This window comes from Capricornis sumatraensis, chromosome 18 (genome assembly GCF_032405125.1).
Source record: "Capricornis sumatraensis isolate serow.1 chromosome 18, serow.2, whole genome shotgun sequence".
Lineage (NCBI taxonomy): Eukaryota > Metazoa > Chordata > Mammalia > Artiodactyla > Bovidae > Capricornis > Capricornis sumatraensis.
Window position 1 is genome coordinate 70,389,921 of NC_091086.1, and position 20,008 is coordinate 70,409,928.

Here is a 20,008-nt window from a genome sequence, read left to right on the forward strand (position 1 = left end):
GAATTAATTCTCTCCTCCATGGAGTTCCCCACCCGCCCCCCGCCATGTGGATGATGAATCTTGAATCCCCCGGAATCAACCAGGGCAGGAACTTGTGAGCAAGATGGTGGGAGCAGCAGGCAGCGGAGGGTAAAGCGAAGCATGTAACTTATATGTAACCTCATCTCTTCATCTATCATATTTTCTAAGAAATGCACAGTTTCCCCATGTTAAATTCAAGAGGTTTGGACTCTATGCCTTCTGTCCATTTGCAGAGGGGAGATTCCTTCTGAGGGCTGGGTAATCTGAAGTCTGGGTCCCGTGAGTCTCAAATCTTGGGACTCACTAGCTCCTGGCAAGATCCCCTTGTCAGATTTGAGCTGACATGATGTGGTTCCACCTGCCCTGGACTAGTCTCCATGGGTCAAGGGACCATCGAGGCCCCTCCCTTAGGGCTCTCAGCATCCATGTCACAGAGCATCCACATCACAGGTCGTCCACACACCCCTTCCACCCTCTGCTCTGACCCTGCTGAAGCTTCTAGCTCAGCTCTCAGCTTTGCTTCCTCTGGGCCACTTCCTCCTGGCCTAGGGACAGCAGCCTGGTGCCCACACATGTGGCAGTACCCTTCCCCAGTCATCACTCAGGCTGCCCTCTGCCTCCACAGCCCCAGCAGACCACTTCTCCAGGAGCCTCCATCATCACCATCCCTCCAGATCCCGCCAGCTTGCTGGAAGCCCCCCATCCTCGTCCACACCCCCTACTCTGAGATGCATCATTGGATTTATTTACAGTAATAATTATGGGTCCAGCTCCTCCATGCCAGCTCATAGACTCTAGAAGAGTGGACACAATACGGACTTGACTGGGATGTGCTTAACAACTAGGACATATCTGGTTGCTTAATAGGCACTCTTTTAATTCGTAAACGAAATGTCAGTTTGAAATGACTTTTTTAGACCAAGCCAGATCTTAAATCAAACTAGTTGACCAATCTTTCAATCTTTTAAGGAACATAAAAATGCAAGAGTTGTACATGTGTGAGTTTTAACTTCAGTTCTTTTTTTTCATTTTCTTTTTTCTTTTTTTTTTTTTATCTTTATTTTTTTTTTTTATTTTTTACTGTTTTGATACTTCTTTTATTTTTTTTTATTAAATTTTAAAATCTTTAATTCTTACATGTGTTCCCAAACATGAAACCCCCTCCCACCTCCCTCCCCATAACATCTCTGTGGGTGATCCCCATGCACCAGCCCCAAGCATGCTGTATCCTGCGTCAGATATAGACTGGCGATTCAATTCTTACATGATAGTATACATGATAGAATGCCATTCTCCCAAATCATCCTGCCCTCTCCCTCTCTCTCTGAGTCCAAAAGTCCATTATACACAGCTGTGTCTTTTTTCCTGTCTTGCATACAGGGTCGTCATTGCCATCTTTTTTCTTTTTTCAATTAATTTTTATTGGAGTGTAGTGTTAGCTTCCGGTGTACAATGAAGTGAATCAGAGTTGGATATTCAATCAGTCATTCATTTTTCAGATTCTTTATAGATCATCACAGACTACTGAGAGGAGTTCCCTGTGCTATAAAATAGGTCCTTATAAGTTATCTATTTATTATTAGTGTGTCTGTATCAACCCCCATATCCCAATTTATCCCTCCTCCATGTCCCCCTCCCCCTCTAACCATAAGTATGTTTTCTGCCTCTGTGACTCTATTTTGTAAGTAGGTTCATTTGTGCCATTATTTTTTAAGATTCCACATATAAGTGACATCACGAGAAAGGGACAGAAGAAAAGAAAGAGGAGAAGGAGGGAAAGGGGAGTATGCTAATGCCTTGTCAGTCAAGGGGTGGCAAGATCTTCTACTCACGTGAGAAACTCAGAGAACAAGAAGAATTGGATATTCAACCAGTCAGTCAGTTCAGTCGCTCAGTCATGTCTGACTCTTTGCAGCCCCACGGACTGCAGCATGCCAGGCCTCCCTGTCCATCACCAACTCCCGGAGTCTACTCAAACTCATGTCCATTGAGTCAGCAATACCATCCAACCATCTCATCCTCTGCTGTCCCCTTCTCCTCCCACCTTCAATCTTTCCCAGCATCAGGGTCTTTTCCAATGAGTAAGTTCTTTGCATCAGGTGGCCAAATTATTGGAGTTTCAGCTTCAGCATCAGTTCTTCCAATGAATATTCAGGAGTGATTTCCTTCAGGATTGACTGGTTGGATCTCCTTGCAGTCCAAGGGACTCTCAACAGTCTTCTCCAACACCATAATTCAAAAGGATCAATTCGTCGGTACTCAGCTTTCTTTATAGTCCAACTCTCACATCCATACATAACTACTAGAAAAACCATAGCTTTGACTAGATGGACCTTTGTTGATAAAGTCCTGTCTCCTTTTTAATATGTTATCTAGGTTGGTCATAATTTTTCTTCCAAGGGGCAAGCATCTATTAATTTCATGGCTGCAGTGATTTTTAGAGCCTCCCGAAATAAAAAAGTCTATCACTCTTCCCATTGTTTCCCCACCTATTTGCCATGAAGTGATGGGACTAGATACCATGATCTTAGTTTTCTGAATGTTGAGTTTTAAGCCAACTTTTTCACTCTCCTCTTTCACTTTCATCAAGAGGCTCTTTAGTTCTTTGCTTTCTGCCATAAGAAAGGGTGGTGTCATCTGTATATCTGAGGTTATTGATATTTCTCCTGGCAATCTTGCTTCCAGCTTGTGCTTCATCCAGCTCAGCATTTCACATGATATACTCTGCAAATAAGTTAAATAAACAGGGTGACAATATACAGTCTTGATGTACCCCTTTCCCGATTTGGAACCAGTCTGTTTTTCTGGTTCTAACTGTTGCTTCCTAACCTGCATACAGATATCTCAGGAGGCAGGTGAGGTGCTCTGGTATTCCCATCTCTTTAAGAATTTTCCACAGTTTGTTGTGATCCACAGTCAAAGGCTTTGGCATAGTCAATAAAGCAGAAGTAGATATTTTTCTGGAACTCTCTTGCTTTTTTGATGATCCAGTGGATGTTGGCAATTTGATCTCTGGTTCCTCTGCCTTTTCTAAATCCAGCTTGAACATCTGAAAGTTTACAGTTCATGTACTGTTGAAACCTGGCTTGGACAATTTTGAGCATTACCTTGCTAGCTTGTGAGATGAGGGCAATTGTGCAGTAGTTTGAGCATTCTTTGGCATTGCCTTTCTTTGGGATTGAAGTGAAAACTGACCTTTTCCAGTCCTGTGGCCACTGCTGAGTTTTCCAGATTTGCTGGCATATTGAGTGCAGCACTTTCACAGCATCATCTTTTAGGATTTGAAATAGCTCAACTGGAATTCCATCACCTTCACTAGCTTTGTTTGTAGTGATGCTTCCTAAGACCCACTTGAGTTCACATTCCACGATGTCTGACTATAGGTGAGTGATCACACCATCATGATCATCTGGGTCATGAAGATCTTTTTCGTACAGTTCTTCTGTGTATTCTTGCATTGTGTATTCTGTGTATTCTTCTTAATATCTTCTGCTTCTGTTAGGTCCATACCATTTGTGTCCTTTATTGTGCTCATCTTTGCATGAAAGTTTCCTTTGGTATCTCTAATTTTCTTGAAGAGATCTCTAGTCTTTCCCATTCTATTGTTTTCCTCTATTTCTTTGCACTGATCACTGAGGAAGGCTTTCTTATCTCTCCTTGCTATTCTTTGGAACTCTGCATTCAGATGCGTATATCTTTCCTTTTCTCCTTTGCCTTTAGCTTTAATAGTTACAGCCTATTCTGCTCCATTCTGTTCTGGCATGTTTAGAAGATGAGAGAAGATGTCCTTTATTCTTGGTTCCTAAAATTGAAAGTGAAGGCACTCAGTCGTAACTGATTCTTTGCAACCCCATGGACTGTAGCCTACCCAGGCTCCTCCATCCATGGGATTTTCCAGGCAAGAGTACTGCAGTGGGTTGCCATTTCTTTCTCCAGGGGATCTTCCTGACCCAGCAATCTAACCCAGGTCTCCTACATTGTAGGCAGATGCTTTTCCATCTGAGCCACAGGAAGGTCCTCAATTTGATTCCTAAAATTGTACTTAAACTTAGACTTACTCATAATAAGTTTTACGTGGCTTCCTCACAAATAAAAGATGTTTTGTTATGAAAAACAACAACAGCGATGAGAAGAAGTAGACAGTTGGATTCCCTGGGAGAAGGCGAGGGCGGGATGATTTGAGAGAATAGCACTGAAACATGTATATTATCATGTGTGAAATAGATCGCCAGTCCAGGTTCGATGCACGAGACAGGGCGCTCAGGGCTGGTGCACTGGGATGACCCTGAGGGGAGGGATGGAGAGGGAGGTTGGGAAGGGGGTTCAGGATGGAGAACACATGTACACCCATGGCTGATTCATGTCAACGTATGGCAAAAATCACTACAATATTGCAAAGTAATTAGCCTCCAATTAAAATAAATAAATAAAAAAACTAGAGAAGACAACCCTGCCATGGTTTGACAGGTCATTAGCACTTTCCCCTCCCCCTCCTCCTTTCTGTCTGTTCCCTCCTCCCCTCCCCCTCCTTCCTCCCCCTCCTCGCCTCCACTCCATCCCTGTCTCCACCCGTGGCCTTTACTGCTTTTCTTAGAAATACTTCCCCTTTCTCTCTTTTTGATTGCAATTTGAGATATTCCAAAGAAGCTCTGATGGTCTCCTGGAAGATCTCATTTTTTTCTCTTACTATGTTTGCAGCCTTAACCCTTTCTGACATCCTTGCCTATATCTGCTTCTAGGTGAGGAATCTCACCGTGGATGGGCACTTTGGTGCGTGGTCTCCGTGGACGCCCTGCACACACACAGACGGAAGCGCCGTGGGATCCTGCCTCTGTCGCACCCGCTCCTGCGACAGCCCGGCCCCGCAGTGTGGTGGCTGGCAGTGCCAGGGCCCCCGCATGGAGATCGCGAACTGCTCCAGGTGCGTCCCTCCTGACGTTTGGGCTAAAACGCAAGTGTAAATCCAGCTTGTCCAGGCATTTGGGAAATCACTTCCGATACATGCCTTCCCTATTGAAGAGAAAGGTCACAAAAAGATAGAGACGCTGACCACTTAAAAATGACAGGATCTGTGGGGGGAGATTTTAAATTAAAAACCTAATTTGCAATCCACTTATATATATGCGTCCTGTGCATAGATTTATATAACTGAGTCGCTGTGCTATCTAACTACAACGAACATGCTATTGTAAATCAACTAAATTTAAAAAATTGAAAATCAGATTCTAAGCCTCTTTATATGTTTAGGTGAATCTAAACCTATCCATGTGTTCATTGTTAGACTGGGAAAAGTGTTTCGAGTATGCAAAATATTAGAAGAAGGAAAAGCATACCGTTTCTGAATGTTAAATTAGACTCTGCTCATCAATTTTTTAAATGCGAAGGTGACTATCAAATCTCTGTGGTATTTAAATTCCATTCACACATTCAAATAGTGAGGTAACAGAAATGTCTGCAACATTTGAAGCTTTTGGTGAAAAGAGAATTCAATGACAACTTGCAAGTATATGAAGGGGATCTAGTTTATCACCATTCTTTTAGAGGGCAGGTGAGTAGCTTGCTGTGGAGACAGGGCATCCAAAAACCACACTGTCCAAGTATAAGCATTGTGATTGGCAGCTGGCCCATTGCAGGTGCCTGTGTGGACATGGGAGCTTTAGTTGTTACCCTAGACCGGTCCTTTACAGATTCAGGAATATCGACTCTAGGGGCCATTTCTGAAACTACCAAAGCTATCCTACACTGCTGCTTACACTGAGAGGACCCTGCTTCTTAAAGTGGATATTTCAATATCTTAATGCTCCACTGTGCTTGACTCTTTGTGACCCCATGGACTGTAGCCCACCAGGCTCTTCCGTCCATGGGATTTTCCAGGCAAGAATACTGGAGTGGGCTGCCATTTTCCTCTCTAGGGGATCTTCCCGACTCAGGGATCAAACCCACATCCCCTGCTCTGGCAGACAGATTCATTACCACTGTGCCATCTGGGAAGCCCCTCTAAAAGTGCATATGGCTTTCCAAATCCACATGAGAGTGTCACTTACTGGTATATGCGCTGTTAGTGATAATTTTTGGTTGGCGACTTATGGGGGATCCAAGAACGCATGAGTCGATACACTGTACCTGCATCTCTGTCCTTGCCTGACTCGGGGATCGTGTCTGTCACGGTAACGGAAACGATGCCCACCTGCCAGGAGCATCCCGTCTGCTTGATGGGGACCCCTCATGAGTGCACACTTCAGCGTGCCCGAGGGATAGGAAGCTAGGACTCCATCAATGGCAAAAACAGGCCATGCTGTCATTTTATGGGTGTCACCAGATTTGATCTTCATCCTTATGAACCACCTCGCTGCAGGGTCAGGAGGGAGGAACCATAGCACTCACTGACTGCTTTCCACTGGGAGCCCCTGGTACTGTCAAAGGAAAGAGACAGTCGTGAGAAGCCAAGTGAACAAGGCCAGTTCGCAGCAAATATTTGGTTTTCTAGCAGCAAGGGCTTCTTAGCTTACATATTCCTTTGAAGTTATCTGCCAAAACTATGGTAATCTGACACCAGAAATAGTTTTTGAGTTGATAACTTGTTTATGTTGGCCTCAGTTTTGTTGGAAGCAGAAAAGTGGAAACCACCTAACTTGCAAACTGATTTTTTTTTTTTTTGGCGCAGCCACTGATGTCAAGTACTTCCTCAATTAGTGCAAAGTACATCAGAAAGCCTCTACAAAGACTGATCTAATGACTCTAAGTTAAACCCGTTCTTCATTTATCTTTCTTATTGTTTAACTTAATATACTCAGAAAGTGTTGGGGAATTCAAAATGTTGCTAATTCAATACATTTGTCAACTATAATATCTTTGATTAAATGCTCTTATATCACATCATTTAAATTTGTCATTATCTTGGAGCTACAGATTAAGGGCATTCAATTTACGGAAATAAATCCACAGTATAAGGTAATTAGCTAAGTCAGACTCTATCATCAAACTGTGGCCAAGTCACACTTCCTATCAATCAAGAAAATCTGGTTTAATTTTATAATTAAAGTGAACACATGAATGTCTACACCCCTTCTGAATTCTAATTTTTTGGGAAGGAGGAAGGAACAGAGAGAGACAAAACTCAAACTAGCTCAGCAGTAAGGTAGAATGTCAAGGAAGGCTTGGAGCTTTGACAGAGTTTTTGTCATCTGAATAAGTCTGCAGCTTCCAATGACGGCAACGTATACCTTTTTTTAATGGGACTTTTTTTTCTAGGAGCAAAACCTGCGTCTGTTCTGGTTGGTCAGGGCGACCACTCTGACAGTGAGATTGTGTGCAAGAAAGGAGAGGGTTCTGAGCATCTCCAGGAGGGATGAGGGGAAGGCAGGAAGCTGGGTGTGCTGTGCTGTAGGCCCCATAAAGACCGCAGCTGGTCACAAGGGGGGCTCTGTAGCGGCAGGACCCTTGGCGGTGTTAGATTCTCTCACCTGAGAGTTATAACCGCCAATACCCTCAGCATCTGGAGAAAGGCAGACAGACCCCAGAGTCTATGACTATGCTTTCTGACAGAAGCCAAGTCTTTAACCAGAAAGCTCTGCGCTGCAATCCGAGCAGGCTTCCCAGGTGGTGCCAGTGGTAAAGAACCCGCCTGTCAGTACTGGAGGCGTGAGAGACACAGGTTCGATCCCTGGGCCGGGAAGATGCCCTGGAAGAGGGCATGGCAACTCACTCCAGTGTTCTTGCCTGGAGACTCCCCATGGACAGCGGAGCCTGGCAGGCTACAGTCCATGGGGTCACAAAGAGTCAGAAAGGACTGAAAGAACTTGGCAGGACTGCTCAGAACACCCCGACGCAGCTGATACCCACTGCCGAGTAACCTGGAGGCGGCTCACATGGTGTGAGCGTGAGTAGGTTTCCTGTCATCTGTGTATTATTTTGTTGCTGGCTCATTTTTTTTTAAAAACATACTCACTTTTCTCCTCCCTTCCCTGTACCGTGCATAGCACTGTGGCCACAGTAATATGTTCCTTTTTTTTTTTTAAACTGGAGTATAGTTGCTTTACAGTGTTATATTAGTTTCTGCTGTACAGAAAAGTGCATCAGTCATACGTATACAGATATCTTCTCTTTTTTAGATTTCCTTCCCATTTCGGTCACCACAGAGCATCATGTAGAGTTCCCTGTCCTACACAGTAGGTTCTCGTTAGTTATCTGCTTTATACAGAGTATCACTGGGTTCGATTCCTGGGTTGAGAATATCCCCTGGAGTAGGAAATGGCACCCCGCTCAAGTATTCTTGCCTGGAAAATACCCTGGACAGAAGAGCCTTGTGGGTTATAATCAAAGGGTTCGTAAAGAGTCAGACAAGATTGAGCACCACAGATACACACACAAGATCAACAGTTGTGCACGTCAGTCCCAGTCTCCCAATCAATATGTTATATTTAAAACAAACACCAGGATACTTGAAACTAACACACTATTGTGAATCATCCATACTGCAATAAAAAAGATATAAAAAATTTAAAAAGCAAGAAGCACCAGGAAAGCTTCTCAGATCAGTGTCCACACTTACCCTCCTCACTTACTGTAGGATTTTTATCTTCTTTCCAAGAGCCGATTTAGAATGCAGAGACCTCTGGGCAAGTGGTCTGTGACATCACTCACACTGCCAGTTGTGTTGGGGGGCCACACTGTATGGCAACCCAGGGCCTGAGGACACTGCCTGCCCAAGAAGGGAAGGGTGGTTGGATAAGGAAAGGCAGGCTGCAAGGGCAGATTTTGCCCTTTGTTCACCATCTCCGTAGGCCAGCTCAGATGCTCCACACAATTAAAAAGGAGCCCCTAAGTCTACAGAGATTAGACCATTTGCGTTATTTCAGAAAACAAGAGCATATCAACATTGCATTATGTGTTGCATTATTTCTATAAAACTAAGGTGGTTTCCACTGATGCCTGGCAGAAGCTTCATAAAAGCTATAGAACTGTTATTGTTGGAAGGCTACAGTCAATGAGTAGGACTCTGTTTTATATTGTTTAATGGAAAAAAGGACTATCACAGACATTCTTGTGACTTTATTGATGCCTGCTCAGCTCTGGCTCTAGTTTTGGAAGGCCATTCACTAAAAGGAGCTGTGATACAATTGGTGGTTATTTTAAGACTGAAAATCAAATATTAGTAAACAAACCTGTTTCAGTGATGTTTTAAATGCATTAAGTGGATTGTTTTTGACTGACTTAATCAAAGAAGTGATCTATCTGCTGATATATGCTGACTTAGTGCTACTCTGGGCTTCCTTTGTGGCTCAGTAGGTAAAGAATCTGCCAGCAATGCAGGAGACCCAGGTTCAATCCCTGGGTCAGGAAGATCCCATGGAGGTGGGCATGGCAACCCACTGCAGTACTCTTGCCTGGAGAATCCCATGGACAGAGGCCCCTGGCTACAGGCCATGGGGTCACAGAGTCAGATGGAACTGAGTGACTAACACTCTCACTTTCAAGGCTGCTTCTTTGGTTGCCTGCTGCTATGGCTGCCTCTAAGGAGCACTTTGAGGTGTGCAAACCCAGCTCCATAGAATAGTCACGTATGTGGACACTGCTGTCATTAATTTCCTAATGTACTATATATATTCTTATTATTTAAAATACCTACTGCCCTGTATACAACAGTTTCCATAGATTGCGAGTAGATTACATCATAAGGTGTCATGTTTGTTAAAAGATTTAGGCAATTAAGAATTTCCAAGCAAATTTGGGAGCAGTGTTTCTTGCATTATCTAAACTTTTTTTATATAAAAGAAACTTTAAAAATTTCTTTTTATTTATGTTGAAATTTATTTTATTTATGTTTATGTCTATTTTTAGTTTCTTTTATTTATGTTTTCATTTTATTTATGTTGAAATTACATTACTTGGATGCTTTTTAAAATTGTGTGAGGAATGATATGTAAGATATTAATTACTTGTAGAAACAGCTTCATAAATCTGTCTTATTTTGTGTTATTTTGGTTAAATTATTATGAAGCAGCTTTGTTATATCATACATCAAGGTATCACTTTATTTTGATTTTGATTATGGTTAAGTTTCAGAAAATAAAGTAGTGAAATATGAAATATGCTAAGAATTTTATCAGAGGAACTTTCATTTGAAATTGTGTTAGAAATTACATGTGTAGTGTGCTGTTTATACCTTGAGCTTCAATGGTATAGCTGTGCACCTGCATGCTTTTAAAGGAATGTATAAAGTAAAATGATTATTTCAGCAGAAATATAAATACTATAGACAAGAGAAACAGCTATTTAGAAATGCATATGTGAATAGAGAAATAGAGAAAAAAATCTACACGCAGTTAACTATCTATATGGAAGTTTAGACTCTGGTTTTAACATATTTTATTAATAATACTTCCCTATAGTTTATTTTTAAATAGCAGGGACAAACTGGTAAGGGAGATATTTAAATTATAAATATTCTACAAGCAGACATTTTAAGGAAAAAAATACAATATTAAACAAAAATTTTTATCTGGCTGTTAGTAGCAGTTTATTGTATAAAAGTATTTTTTATTTTATATTTTAATATACCTGCCTTATTTTATACATGTTAAAGTAACATAAATAAAGATATACACAATTGGCACTTCCTATTTATACTCTATATCTTTGTCAGATTATTAGAGAATAGCCAAGAATCTGAATTTAAAAATATCTTTTCTTCATTTTTAATAAAGCTTGTTTTATACCTTTTGACATTATGGTACTCTTTATCAGTAAGAATACCATCAAGAGAGTTACTGATTGTCACTGCCATTAATAGATCTTAAAGGAAACATTTAGATGATTATTTGATTCAATGTGCCCTTTTCCTAGATTATAACTGATACAGTACAAATCAAATAAAATCATAAAGCCCAAAGGTTCAGGGATGCATCTCTAATTGCTTTTCAAAAAACAAAAGTAGCATTATTTTTCATTAGCTTAACGTTTTCACCACTAAGCTTTCTGGTTTCTAATTAGCCCGTTTTAAAGTTATTTGCAAGTACATGTAAAACTTGACTCTCAAGTTTTCTTTTTTGACTCGAAAATCAGGTTCGGGGGCGGGGATGGACTTCAAAGTAACCGGTTCCCGAGACAGTACATTGCATTGCTTCCCAGGGCTCCTTGCTCACATGGCTTTTGCAGCCCATACATCAGTGGTCCCCGTGGGGGGGAACCCCCGGGTGAACTTGGGGGCGGGTGCAGATAGAGGTTGGGCCTTGCACAAGTTGACCCCAGTGACCCTGTTGCTTCTTCCCCCAGGAACGGAGGCTGGACCCCCTGGACCTCGTGGTCTCCCTGCAGCACCACGTGTGGGATCGGCTTCCAGGTGCGGCAGCGGTCCTGCAGCAACCCCACCCCGCGGCACGGGGGCCGGGTGTGCGTGGGGCAGAACCGCGAGGAGAGGTGGGTACCTACCCTCTGCGCCTCCGGGTCGCCACCCTCCCGCTTCCTGTCATCCCAGTGCAGTTGGTTTCCCTGCGGTTTCAGTTTCTGGATCCAGCTCAGCTTGTCTGTGGCATCCTTTTCTGTTGAGCTGAATGACCTCTTTTCTTTCATCCTTTAATTTCGACCAAAGCTTGGGGTGGACAGCTTCACTGGTGAGCCTGCAGAGTTCACTCAGCCCAGCCGCTCTTAAGGGATGGGAGATACAGGGACAGCGGGCATCTCTGTGCTGGGCTGCCCGAAGAGGAGGCACGTGAGTCTGCTGAGGAATGACTGCTCTTATTAAAATTCCGCTAGACTGGTCTCACACCTCCGGTTCCAAATAGGGCCTGAGCTGGTCCTGGGTCCAGATGGTATTGATCAGAAGAGGTAAGTTTTCCATCATGACTGAATTAAGCACTGGCACCGGGTGAGACCACAGTCAGTATTTTGGGTATAATTACAATGACACGCTTGTCTATTAACAGGACCCCTCAGTGAACCTGCAGGACAACCCAGTGGGGGGTTCCTTTTCCATGTGTATTTTAAGCTTTCAGCACGTCCCTCAGACATTTCAGTTCAGTCTCGCATTTAACAACTTGTTGCTCTTTGTAGACTCAAACATTTGGTTTCGGCCTTATAAATCTGCAGTTGTGTTAACTGGCTCTTCCTTCCATACTTAAAGTACACCCTCGTTTATGGTTTGGGGAGAAAATCCAGGTAGGTGAATTTCACGTCACCTTTGTGAGTCTTAACTCTCCACACTCACATCAGTTTATGTTCTTGGTCCATGAGAAGCAAATTGGCTTTCAGTACTTTTTAATTAAATTGTAGTAAGACTTGTATCCTGTGAGATGACTTCAGTGGGAGCCTCGTAAAAATACCTATGCAGTTATTGGCTTATGTGATTAATATTTATATAGACAAAGCCAGCAGGCTTAGTGGGTAGGTAATTCTCCACCAGATATTTATTACAACCTGAAATTAACTGGAGAGAATCATTTTTTTCTCTCTTCATTGTTTTCCTTAATCACCAATTAAGATTGCATTCTTTTGACTCAGAGAAAAATGAAGGATGATTTTTACAAGGCAAAGTTGGTTGTTTCTGAAGTAGTACCCTGTGACAGTCTAACACAAGCCTGTCATTTCCAATCTGACACCAGCTGATAAGTGGGAAAGTCGATTATGGGAAAGATGTCTTCCAGCGTTAGAAGGTTTTAAATTGGCTAGAAGTTTTAAATGCTGTATGTTGTCACATAATAGAGCCCATTCAGGTAAAGTGACGTCTATCCACCCCTAGAATCACAGCACCTCCACAAACCTCACAGCTCTTATCACCTGTCCCAAGTTGAGCACACAGGAAGGAAGAAGCTGGTTAATTGTGTGGTTAACATCTATATATGTTCTGTATCCATTTACAAGTGTTCATAAAGCTTCATTTTCAGAAAAAAATCAGGATGGTTAATGTGTTTGGGGAACTTTCATTTAAAGTATTCTTATTTTACAGAAGAAACACTTTTGGACTAAATGAGTATTTGCTTGAGAAGGGAACTTGGATTAAGTAATAGACATGTGGCTGATAAGAACAGGGCCTGTATCCCCAGGGAATCTCCCTTTGAAACAGCCTTTCTTAGTGGGTGATTGAGAAGTTAATGAAAGCTAGAAAAAACAAATGCATGGCATCTCTTTCTTGGCCTTCACTCGCAAAGAGTTCTTAGTGTCTTTGTCACGTTATGTGGGAAGTCTCTCTACCTAAGTAATATAAAGAAATATCATCCTGATTTTGACAAAACACATATTTGAAAACTAAACTCAAGATTAAAGGAGACCCTGATCTTCATGGGAATGTACGAAAGAACAAGGGCTAGACATATACACTCATTAATAAAGTCACGTCATGCTTATTTAAACACCATCAAACCTAAAAATGAGATACGATGAGATGAGATGGTTGCATGGAATCACCGATGCAATGAACATGAATGTGGGCAAGCTCTGGAAGATGGTGAGGGACAGGGAAGCCTGGCATCCTGCAGTCCATGGGGCCACAAAGAGTCAGACACAACTTGGTAACTGAACAACAACAAACCTAAAAAACTCCTGAGTGGCCACAAATGAATAAATTGACTCTCGGCGGTAAGATCCCTAAATTCATGCTAAGATTTTAGTGAGTGACTTTTTACTTGTGACAAAATCTCCAATATGTGAAAAATTCACTGAGAACATGATTGCAACAGAAATCTCAAAAACATTCACATCGATTTTTGTCTAAATAATAAAGAAAATATCCAATTTCTATCCTAGATGTACTTTAAAAGGCATGGACATTTGTTTATCTGTTCCAAAATTTCTGGAAAATTATTTTCTTGAGTAGTAGAAACTGAGTAGAAGTATTGATTCCCAGAGACACTACCCACAAGGATGAAGCAATGGGCCCCTGTGCAAATATCATTGAAATGCGAATATCCTTGTCTGTATTCACTGTCTACTGCTGCGTAACAACAGTTCTACAAACTTACTGACTTAAAACAACACACAGTTATCACCTCCAGTCTCAGTGGACTAGGAGTTCTGATATGATTCACCTGGGTTCTCTGCTCGGCCAGAGCTGTGGTTTCATCCGAGGCTCACATGGGGAAGGATTTACTTCCAAGTTCACGTGGTTGTTATTGGCATTCATTCCCATCAAACTAACTTCCGTGGTGGCTAGATGGTAAAGCATCTGCCTACAATGAGGGAGACTTAGGTTTGATCCCTGGGTTGGGAAGATCCTCTGGAGAAGGAAATGGCACCTCACTCCAGTACTCTTGCTTGGAAAATCCCATGGATGGAGGAGCATTGTAGGCTACAGTCCATGGGGTCACAAAGAGTCAGACACGACTGAGCGACTTCACTTTCACTTTTCCATCAAACTGGGGACCTTGGTTGCTTACTCACTGTCAGTCTGAAACTGTCCTCAGTTTTTTTGACAAACAAGCTTTCTCAACGTGGTCACTTGCTTCCCCAAATCTAGCAAGGAAGAGAATCTCCTTGCAAAATGAACATTACTGTCTTATGTAATACCATCACAAAGGTGGCATACCCACACCTTGCCATAGTTTATTGGTTAGAAGAAAGTCACAGAGCTAGTGCTCAATCAAGAGGAAAGATAGATACATCGTACATAAACGTATGCATTGCGCAGGATGTACAGATCAAGAGGCAGGAATCGTTGGGCTCAACGTAGAGTTTATCTGCCATCAATGATGAACTGTCCTTATCACATACAACATCCAATTCACCCCATCTCCAGTTTCCTCCCAGTTATATACCATTCAGTCATTTCCCCAAATCTGGAACCTTATTCAAATCAGACTCAAAGTGAATGAGTCTCCCTGGGTGTAGTTCATTTCAGCCTGTCCATCTTAAAGTGTGAGACAAGTTATCTGGCCACTAACACACTCAGCGGACACATGGTGGGCAGGCAGAGGATAAGAGCTACAGTTACTTCTGTTCCAAAAGGGGTAAATGGAAGGTACAAAGAAATTTCCATAAAAATTGAGGTCTACGCAGACAAGTGTATGGAGCTGCTTGATGAAGTTGCAAAGCTCGGGCATAATTCTCCACAGTTCTTAGCCCTGCTCTCGTGTCTGTTTCCTGCTTGACCCTTCCTTTTCCATGAACGGTAGCATGTGCCTGCAGCTGGTTAGCTTAATGAGCCTGCTTCCTGCCAGTGGAAGTTTGGGTTTCCAACAGCCTCATTTCATTTGTATTTTCTCCATATATTCAGTCTCAGCTGGTGATCTTTTGCTGAAGTCAACTTCAGAAGTCTGCCATGAATTTCCTTGGGCTTTGCTCCACGAAAGAGTCTAGACCCACAGATCTTTCTGAGACAGCCCTTCTCTAGCTGGGGCTTTTGCTAAGATGGCTGAGGGACAACGCCCTCCAGCTTTCTTGTGATTGAGAGGATCTGCGATTCTTGCTCTTGAACTTCTGAAAGGACTCCTGGTGGGACTGAACTCTACTCTGATCTTTTGACGCCCCTGAGGTTCTAACAAAAGGTTGTACACTCACAACTTCAGGTTTTTACTCTTTGCCAGCCTTCCTGGTGATGCTCAGAAGCCGCCTCTTCATTTCAGTATCTTTTACCATCAGGAGAGGCCAATGTCCGTTCTGTTTAGTATTATTTCCCTCAATTTCTTTTTCTGCTGCCCCAATGCATCAGTGGTAAAGAATCCACCTGCAGCGCAGGAGACATAGAAGACACGGATTTGATCCCTGACTTAGAAAGATCTCCTGGAGAGGGAAATGGCAACCCACTTCTGTATTCTTGCCTGGAAATCCCATGAACAGAGAAACCTGGCAGCTACAGTCCGTGGGGTCACAAAGAGTTGGACACTACTGGAGAGACTGAAGATGCACGCACATATATATGTACACACACACACACACATCTTTATAACATAAAGGGAAGGGAAGTCGCTCCATCGTGTCCGACTCTTTGCAACACCATGGGCTGTAGTCTACCAGGCTCCTCCTTCCATGGAATTTTCCAGGCAAGAATACTGGAGTGGGTTTCCATTTCCTCCATCTCCAGGGGATCTTCCCGACCCAGGGATCAAACCTGGGTCTCCCACATTGCAGGCAGATGCTTTACCATCTGAGCCACCAGGAAGGCCCATAACATAAAATTGTCATTTAACCATTTTTAAGAGTTTGACTTAGTAGCATTATTACATTTATTTTTTTTTGTCAATTATAGTGATCATAATTTATTGTATTCTGTGCTATGCTACTTAATTTTTTGTCTGCTCAAGCCATAACATTGGTTTTTTTGTTTTGTTTTGTTTTATTTTATTATTATTATTATTTTAAATTTTAAAATCTTTAATTCTTACATGTGTTCCCAAACATGAACCCCCGTCCCACCTCCCTCCCCATAACATCTCTGTGGGTCATCCCCATGCACCAGCCCCAAGCATGCTGTATCTTGTGTCAGACATAGACTGGCGATTCAATTCTTACATGATAGTATACATGATAGAATGCCATTCTCCCAAATCATCCCACCCTCTCCCTCTCACTCTGAGTCCAAAAGTCCATTATACACAGCTGTGTCTTTTTTCCTGTCTTGCATACAGGGTCATCATTGCCATCTTTCTAAATTCCATATATATGTGTTAGTATACTGTATTGGTGCTTTTCTTTCTGGCTTACTTCACTCTGTATAATCGGCTCCAGTTTCATCCAGCTCATCAGAACTGATTCAAATGAATTCTTCTTAATGGCTGAGTAATACTCCATTGTGTATATGTACCACAGCTTTCTTATCCATTCATCTGCTGATGGACATCTAGGTTGCTTCCATGTCCTGGCTATTATAAACAGTGCTGCGATGAACATTGGGGTACATGTTACATTTAAGTATTGTGCAACCATAACACCATTTCCAAAACTTCTGCATCCCCTGAAACAAGAACTCTGGAACCAATAGTTGATAAATCTGCCTAATAGAAGATTTAAGTAAGTATTGAGTAAGTAGAATCATATAATCTTTTCTAGTTTGTACTTCACTTATTTCACTTAGCATATCGTTTACAAAGTTCATCTTGTAGCATGTATCAGAACTTCATTGCATTTCAGGCTGAATAATATTCTTCTGTAATATTATACTAACAGTTTATTCAAAGGGATTAATATTCTCTACCAGGATTCTCAAAATTCTACTTGCTTCTACTCAGTTTCTAGTCCTGAAGCCTCTTTGATATTTTTAGATCTTTCTTAAAGTAGCACCATGTGTCGATCTGTTCTAGTTGTCATTCATACAAATATTACCTCAGACTTAGCTGCCTAAAACACCACGTGCTCTATTGGCTCACAGCGTCTGTGGGGTTGTGGCCTGGACGGAGCTTAGCTGGGCCCTTTGCTTCAGCATCACTCAAGGGTGCAGCAAGGTACAGACTGTGGCCATGGTCTCATCTGAGGCTCCTTTGGCAAGGGGAGGGGTCTGCTTCCTAGATTTCTGCTGTGTTGTTGGACTGAAGCTGTTTTCCAGAAACTGCTCTCAACTCCTTGCCTCTGGGACTTTCCCATCTGATTGCTTACTTTTTCAGAACCAGCAAGAAGGAACTTCTTGAAAGAAGGATAATACAGGGTTAGGTAGCATATCACGGAAATGACAATCTGTCGTCTTTGCCATGTTCTATTGATCAGAAGCAAGTCACAGGTCCCACCCACACAGAGTGGGAAGGAATTACACAAGATGTGAATCCCAGGAAATGAGGCTCATGGAGACCACGCTAGAGTCTTTCAGTTGTATTATCAAAGTAAAGAGACCCAGCCACCAATCGGGGTTTATGATATGATTTTTCTGTCTGCACAGGCAAGTTTGCTTAATCCCGTGATGAGCCAAAGTGATGCTCTTTGCAAATCATTATCACTACTCTTTCCTAATGGTTCCCTTAGCTTCTTCTTGGGGAAAAAATAAATATTGTGAAGAACTCAATACTTGTACAGTTTCTCTGGTGCCACAGAAAATTCCATTCTCCCAGTGTGGCCCAGAAAAGCAACAATCACTTAAGAGTAAATCAAGGAGAAAACAGTTCTCACGGGGCTCTGATTGGTTCAGGCTAACAGGTTTCATGAGAAATCAACATGGGTGGAACCAGAACAGAACACATTTGTAGCGTGAAGAAATAGAACAAGGGAAAATGATACGGTATTGAAAATCTAGTCCATGCAGGATTATGAAAGACAATTCTCTTCACAGAGATTAGGTCTGTGGAAAAAATGGATAATTTATGGAGAAATAGCGCCAGGCTATTAATTCATTCTGAAATGCAAAATGAGAATGAGCAGTCATGGGCAAAATGAAAATCTTAATTTTTAATGCATCGTGAAATGCATCTGTGACCATCAATGCTCTAAGAGGCTGGTGGTCCGAGACAGCCAATAAGATTTGCTCAGCTTGTCCTTTGGTAAAAGCCAGCCGTGTATAAAGGACTCAGTAATGAAGAGCAAATGGCTGATATATTGTGTATCTATTTTATCCATAAATTAATAAAAATCCTTGCACATCCAGAGTCACCGAGGTAACTAAGTTTGTGTGTGCTCAGTCGCTGTGTCTGACTCTTTGCGACCCTGTGGACTGCAGCCAGCCAGGCTCCCCTGTCCATGGGATTGTGTAGGCAAAAATACTGGAGAGGGTTAGATGCCCAATGTTGTTCATGACTAAGAAAGACATCAGAGGCCCAGTCTGTAATTTAACAAGAGATACGTCTCTCTGGCACGTGTTTGTTGGGTGATGGAGTAAGAAAGGCAGAGGGCCAGTGCTCTCCTGACATCGCAGAAAATGCAGAGCTAGGAGCTTGTAAGGGCTCAGCCTCTGAGCAGACTTCCCCCAGGGTGAATTTTTGAGTGAAACCTAGACATAAATGACAGACTAGCCTGGCAATTTCTAGTGCTCTCTGACTTCCCTTGCAGAGGACACCAGTTACATTATCTGGTGTGCCTTTTGTCATAGAACTACTATAGAAGAAGAAAGAGAAGAAAGAAAAGCACATTGTTGACCACCTTAAAATGCAGCCAGGGATATAATTTATAACATGGATAGAAAGTTCTAGGCTACACAGAGTTATCAGGTTCTCCTGCGGCAGACTTTCAGCTGTAATAATACACGGAGTGTGTTCAGAGGGGAGCACGACATAGACAGAGATGAGAAAGGATACATACATTATGATTTACTCTCCTTTTGGTAAGTGGTGGCTCTGTTGCTATGCTTTTTATTAAAAAGTCAAGGGTTTTATGAGTACTATGAATAAGATTTTCCTTTGCCCACTCTGCTCTTAACGTGGGTTTGTTTTTGGTTTAGAAAGCTGAAGTTAGTGTTAAGGTGTCAAGGAATTCCAGACCCTTTAAATGTGGGCAACATCACTTTGGAAACTGGGGGTGATCTTCTGTCCACATTGAGAAAGGCTCCACATGGATATTTTAATTTACTGCTAAGAATTCTGATGTTTTGAGTATTCTTGACTTACTTCTTCCAAACGCCTTCTTAAAACAAATGGCAGTTTCCTCGTAGAACAATCATCGCACCGACATGGAGGTTAATAGTCACTGAGGAGTCAGGATGCTTTGCTTTACGTCTTGTAACTGCACATTTGCAATGGTCTGGGGCTTTTCACCTATTATATCCTCAGTTTTGTTTTCAAGGTCATCCTCTGTCAATTAGAAGCCTCCTTCCCCTTCCCTCCCACATGTAAGAGTGTCCAGAGTCCCAAGCTGTGAGACTCAGGGGCGTGGGAAGACTGTCTTATGAAGAAGAGTGAGAACTCTTTAGTTTCACTGGCTTCTCCTTCATGAGAAGATTTAGAGACGAAACCATTTTCCCAATTAGTCCCTGACTCTCCCTCTGCTGTGAAATATCAGCCCTCTCTCCCTAGAAGTAGGCACGCCACCCACTTTCATTGGAGAGGCTGACTCCACAGTTTATTTATTTATTTGTCTTATTCCCCTCTACCATGGATGTCCCATGGATGTGGCTTCCTGTCTCTTGGCATCACCATCGTATTTG

General features: G+C 42.3%; 1 protein-coding gene across 1 annotated transcript in view; it reads left to right on the forward strand.

The window, feature by feature from the left end:
- SEMA5A (semaphorin 5A) overlaps positions 1-20,008 on the forward strand; it is a 549,084-nt gene that overhangs the window by 458,173 nt on the left and 70,903 nt on the right. The window contains exons 14-15 of the mRNA XM_068990538.1: positions 4,761-4,942; positions 11,296-11,439. Of these exons, the coding sequence (XP_068846639.1) occupies positions 4,761-4,942; positions 11,296-11,439 (326 nt within the window). The remainder of the gene's footprint in view (positions 1-4,760; positions 4,943-11,295; positions 11,440-20,008) is intronic.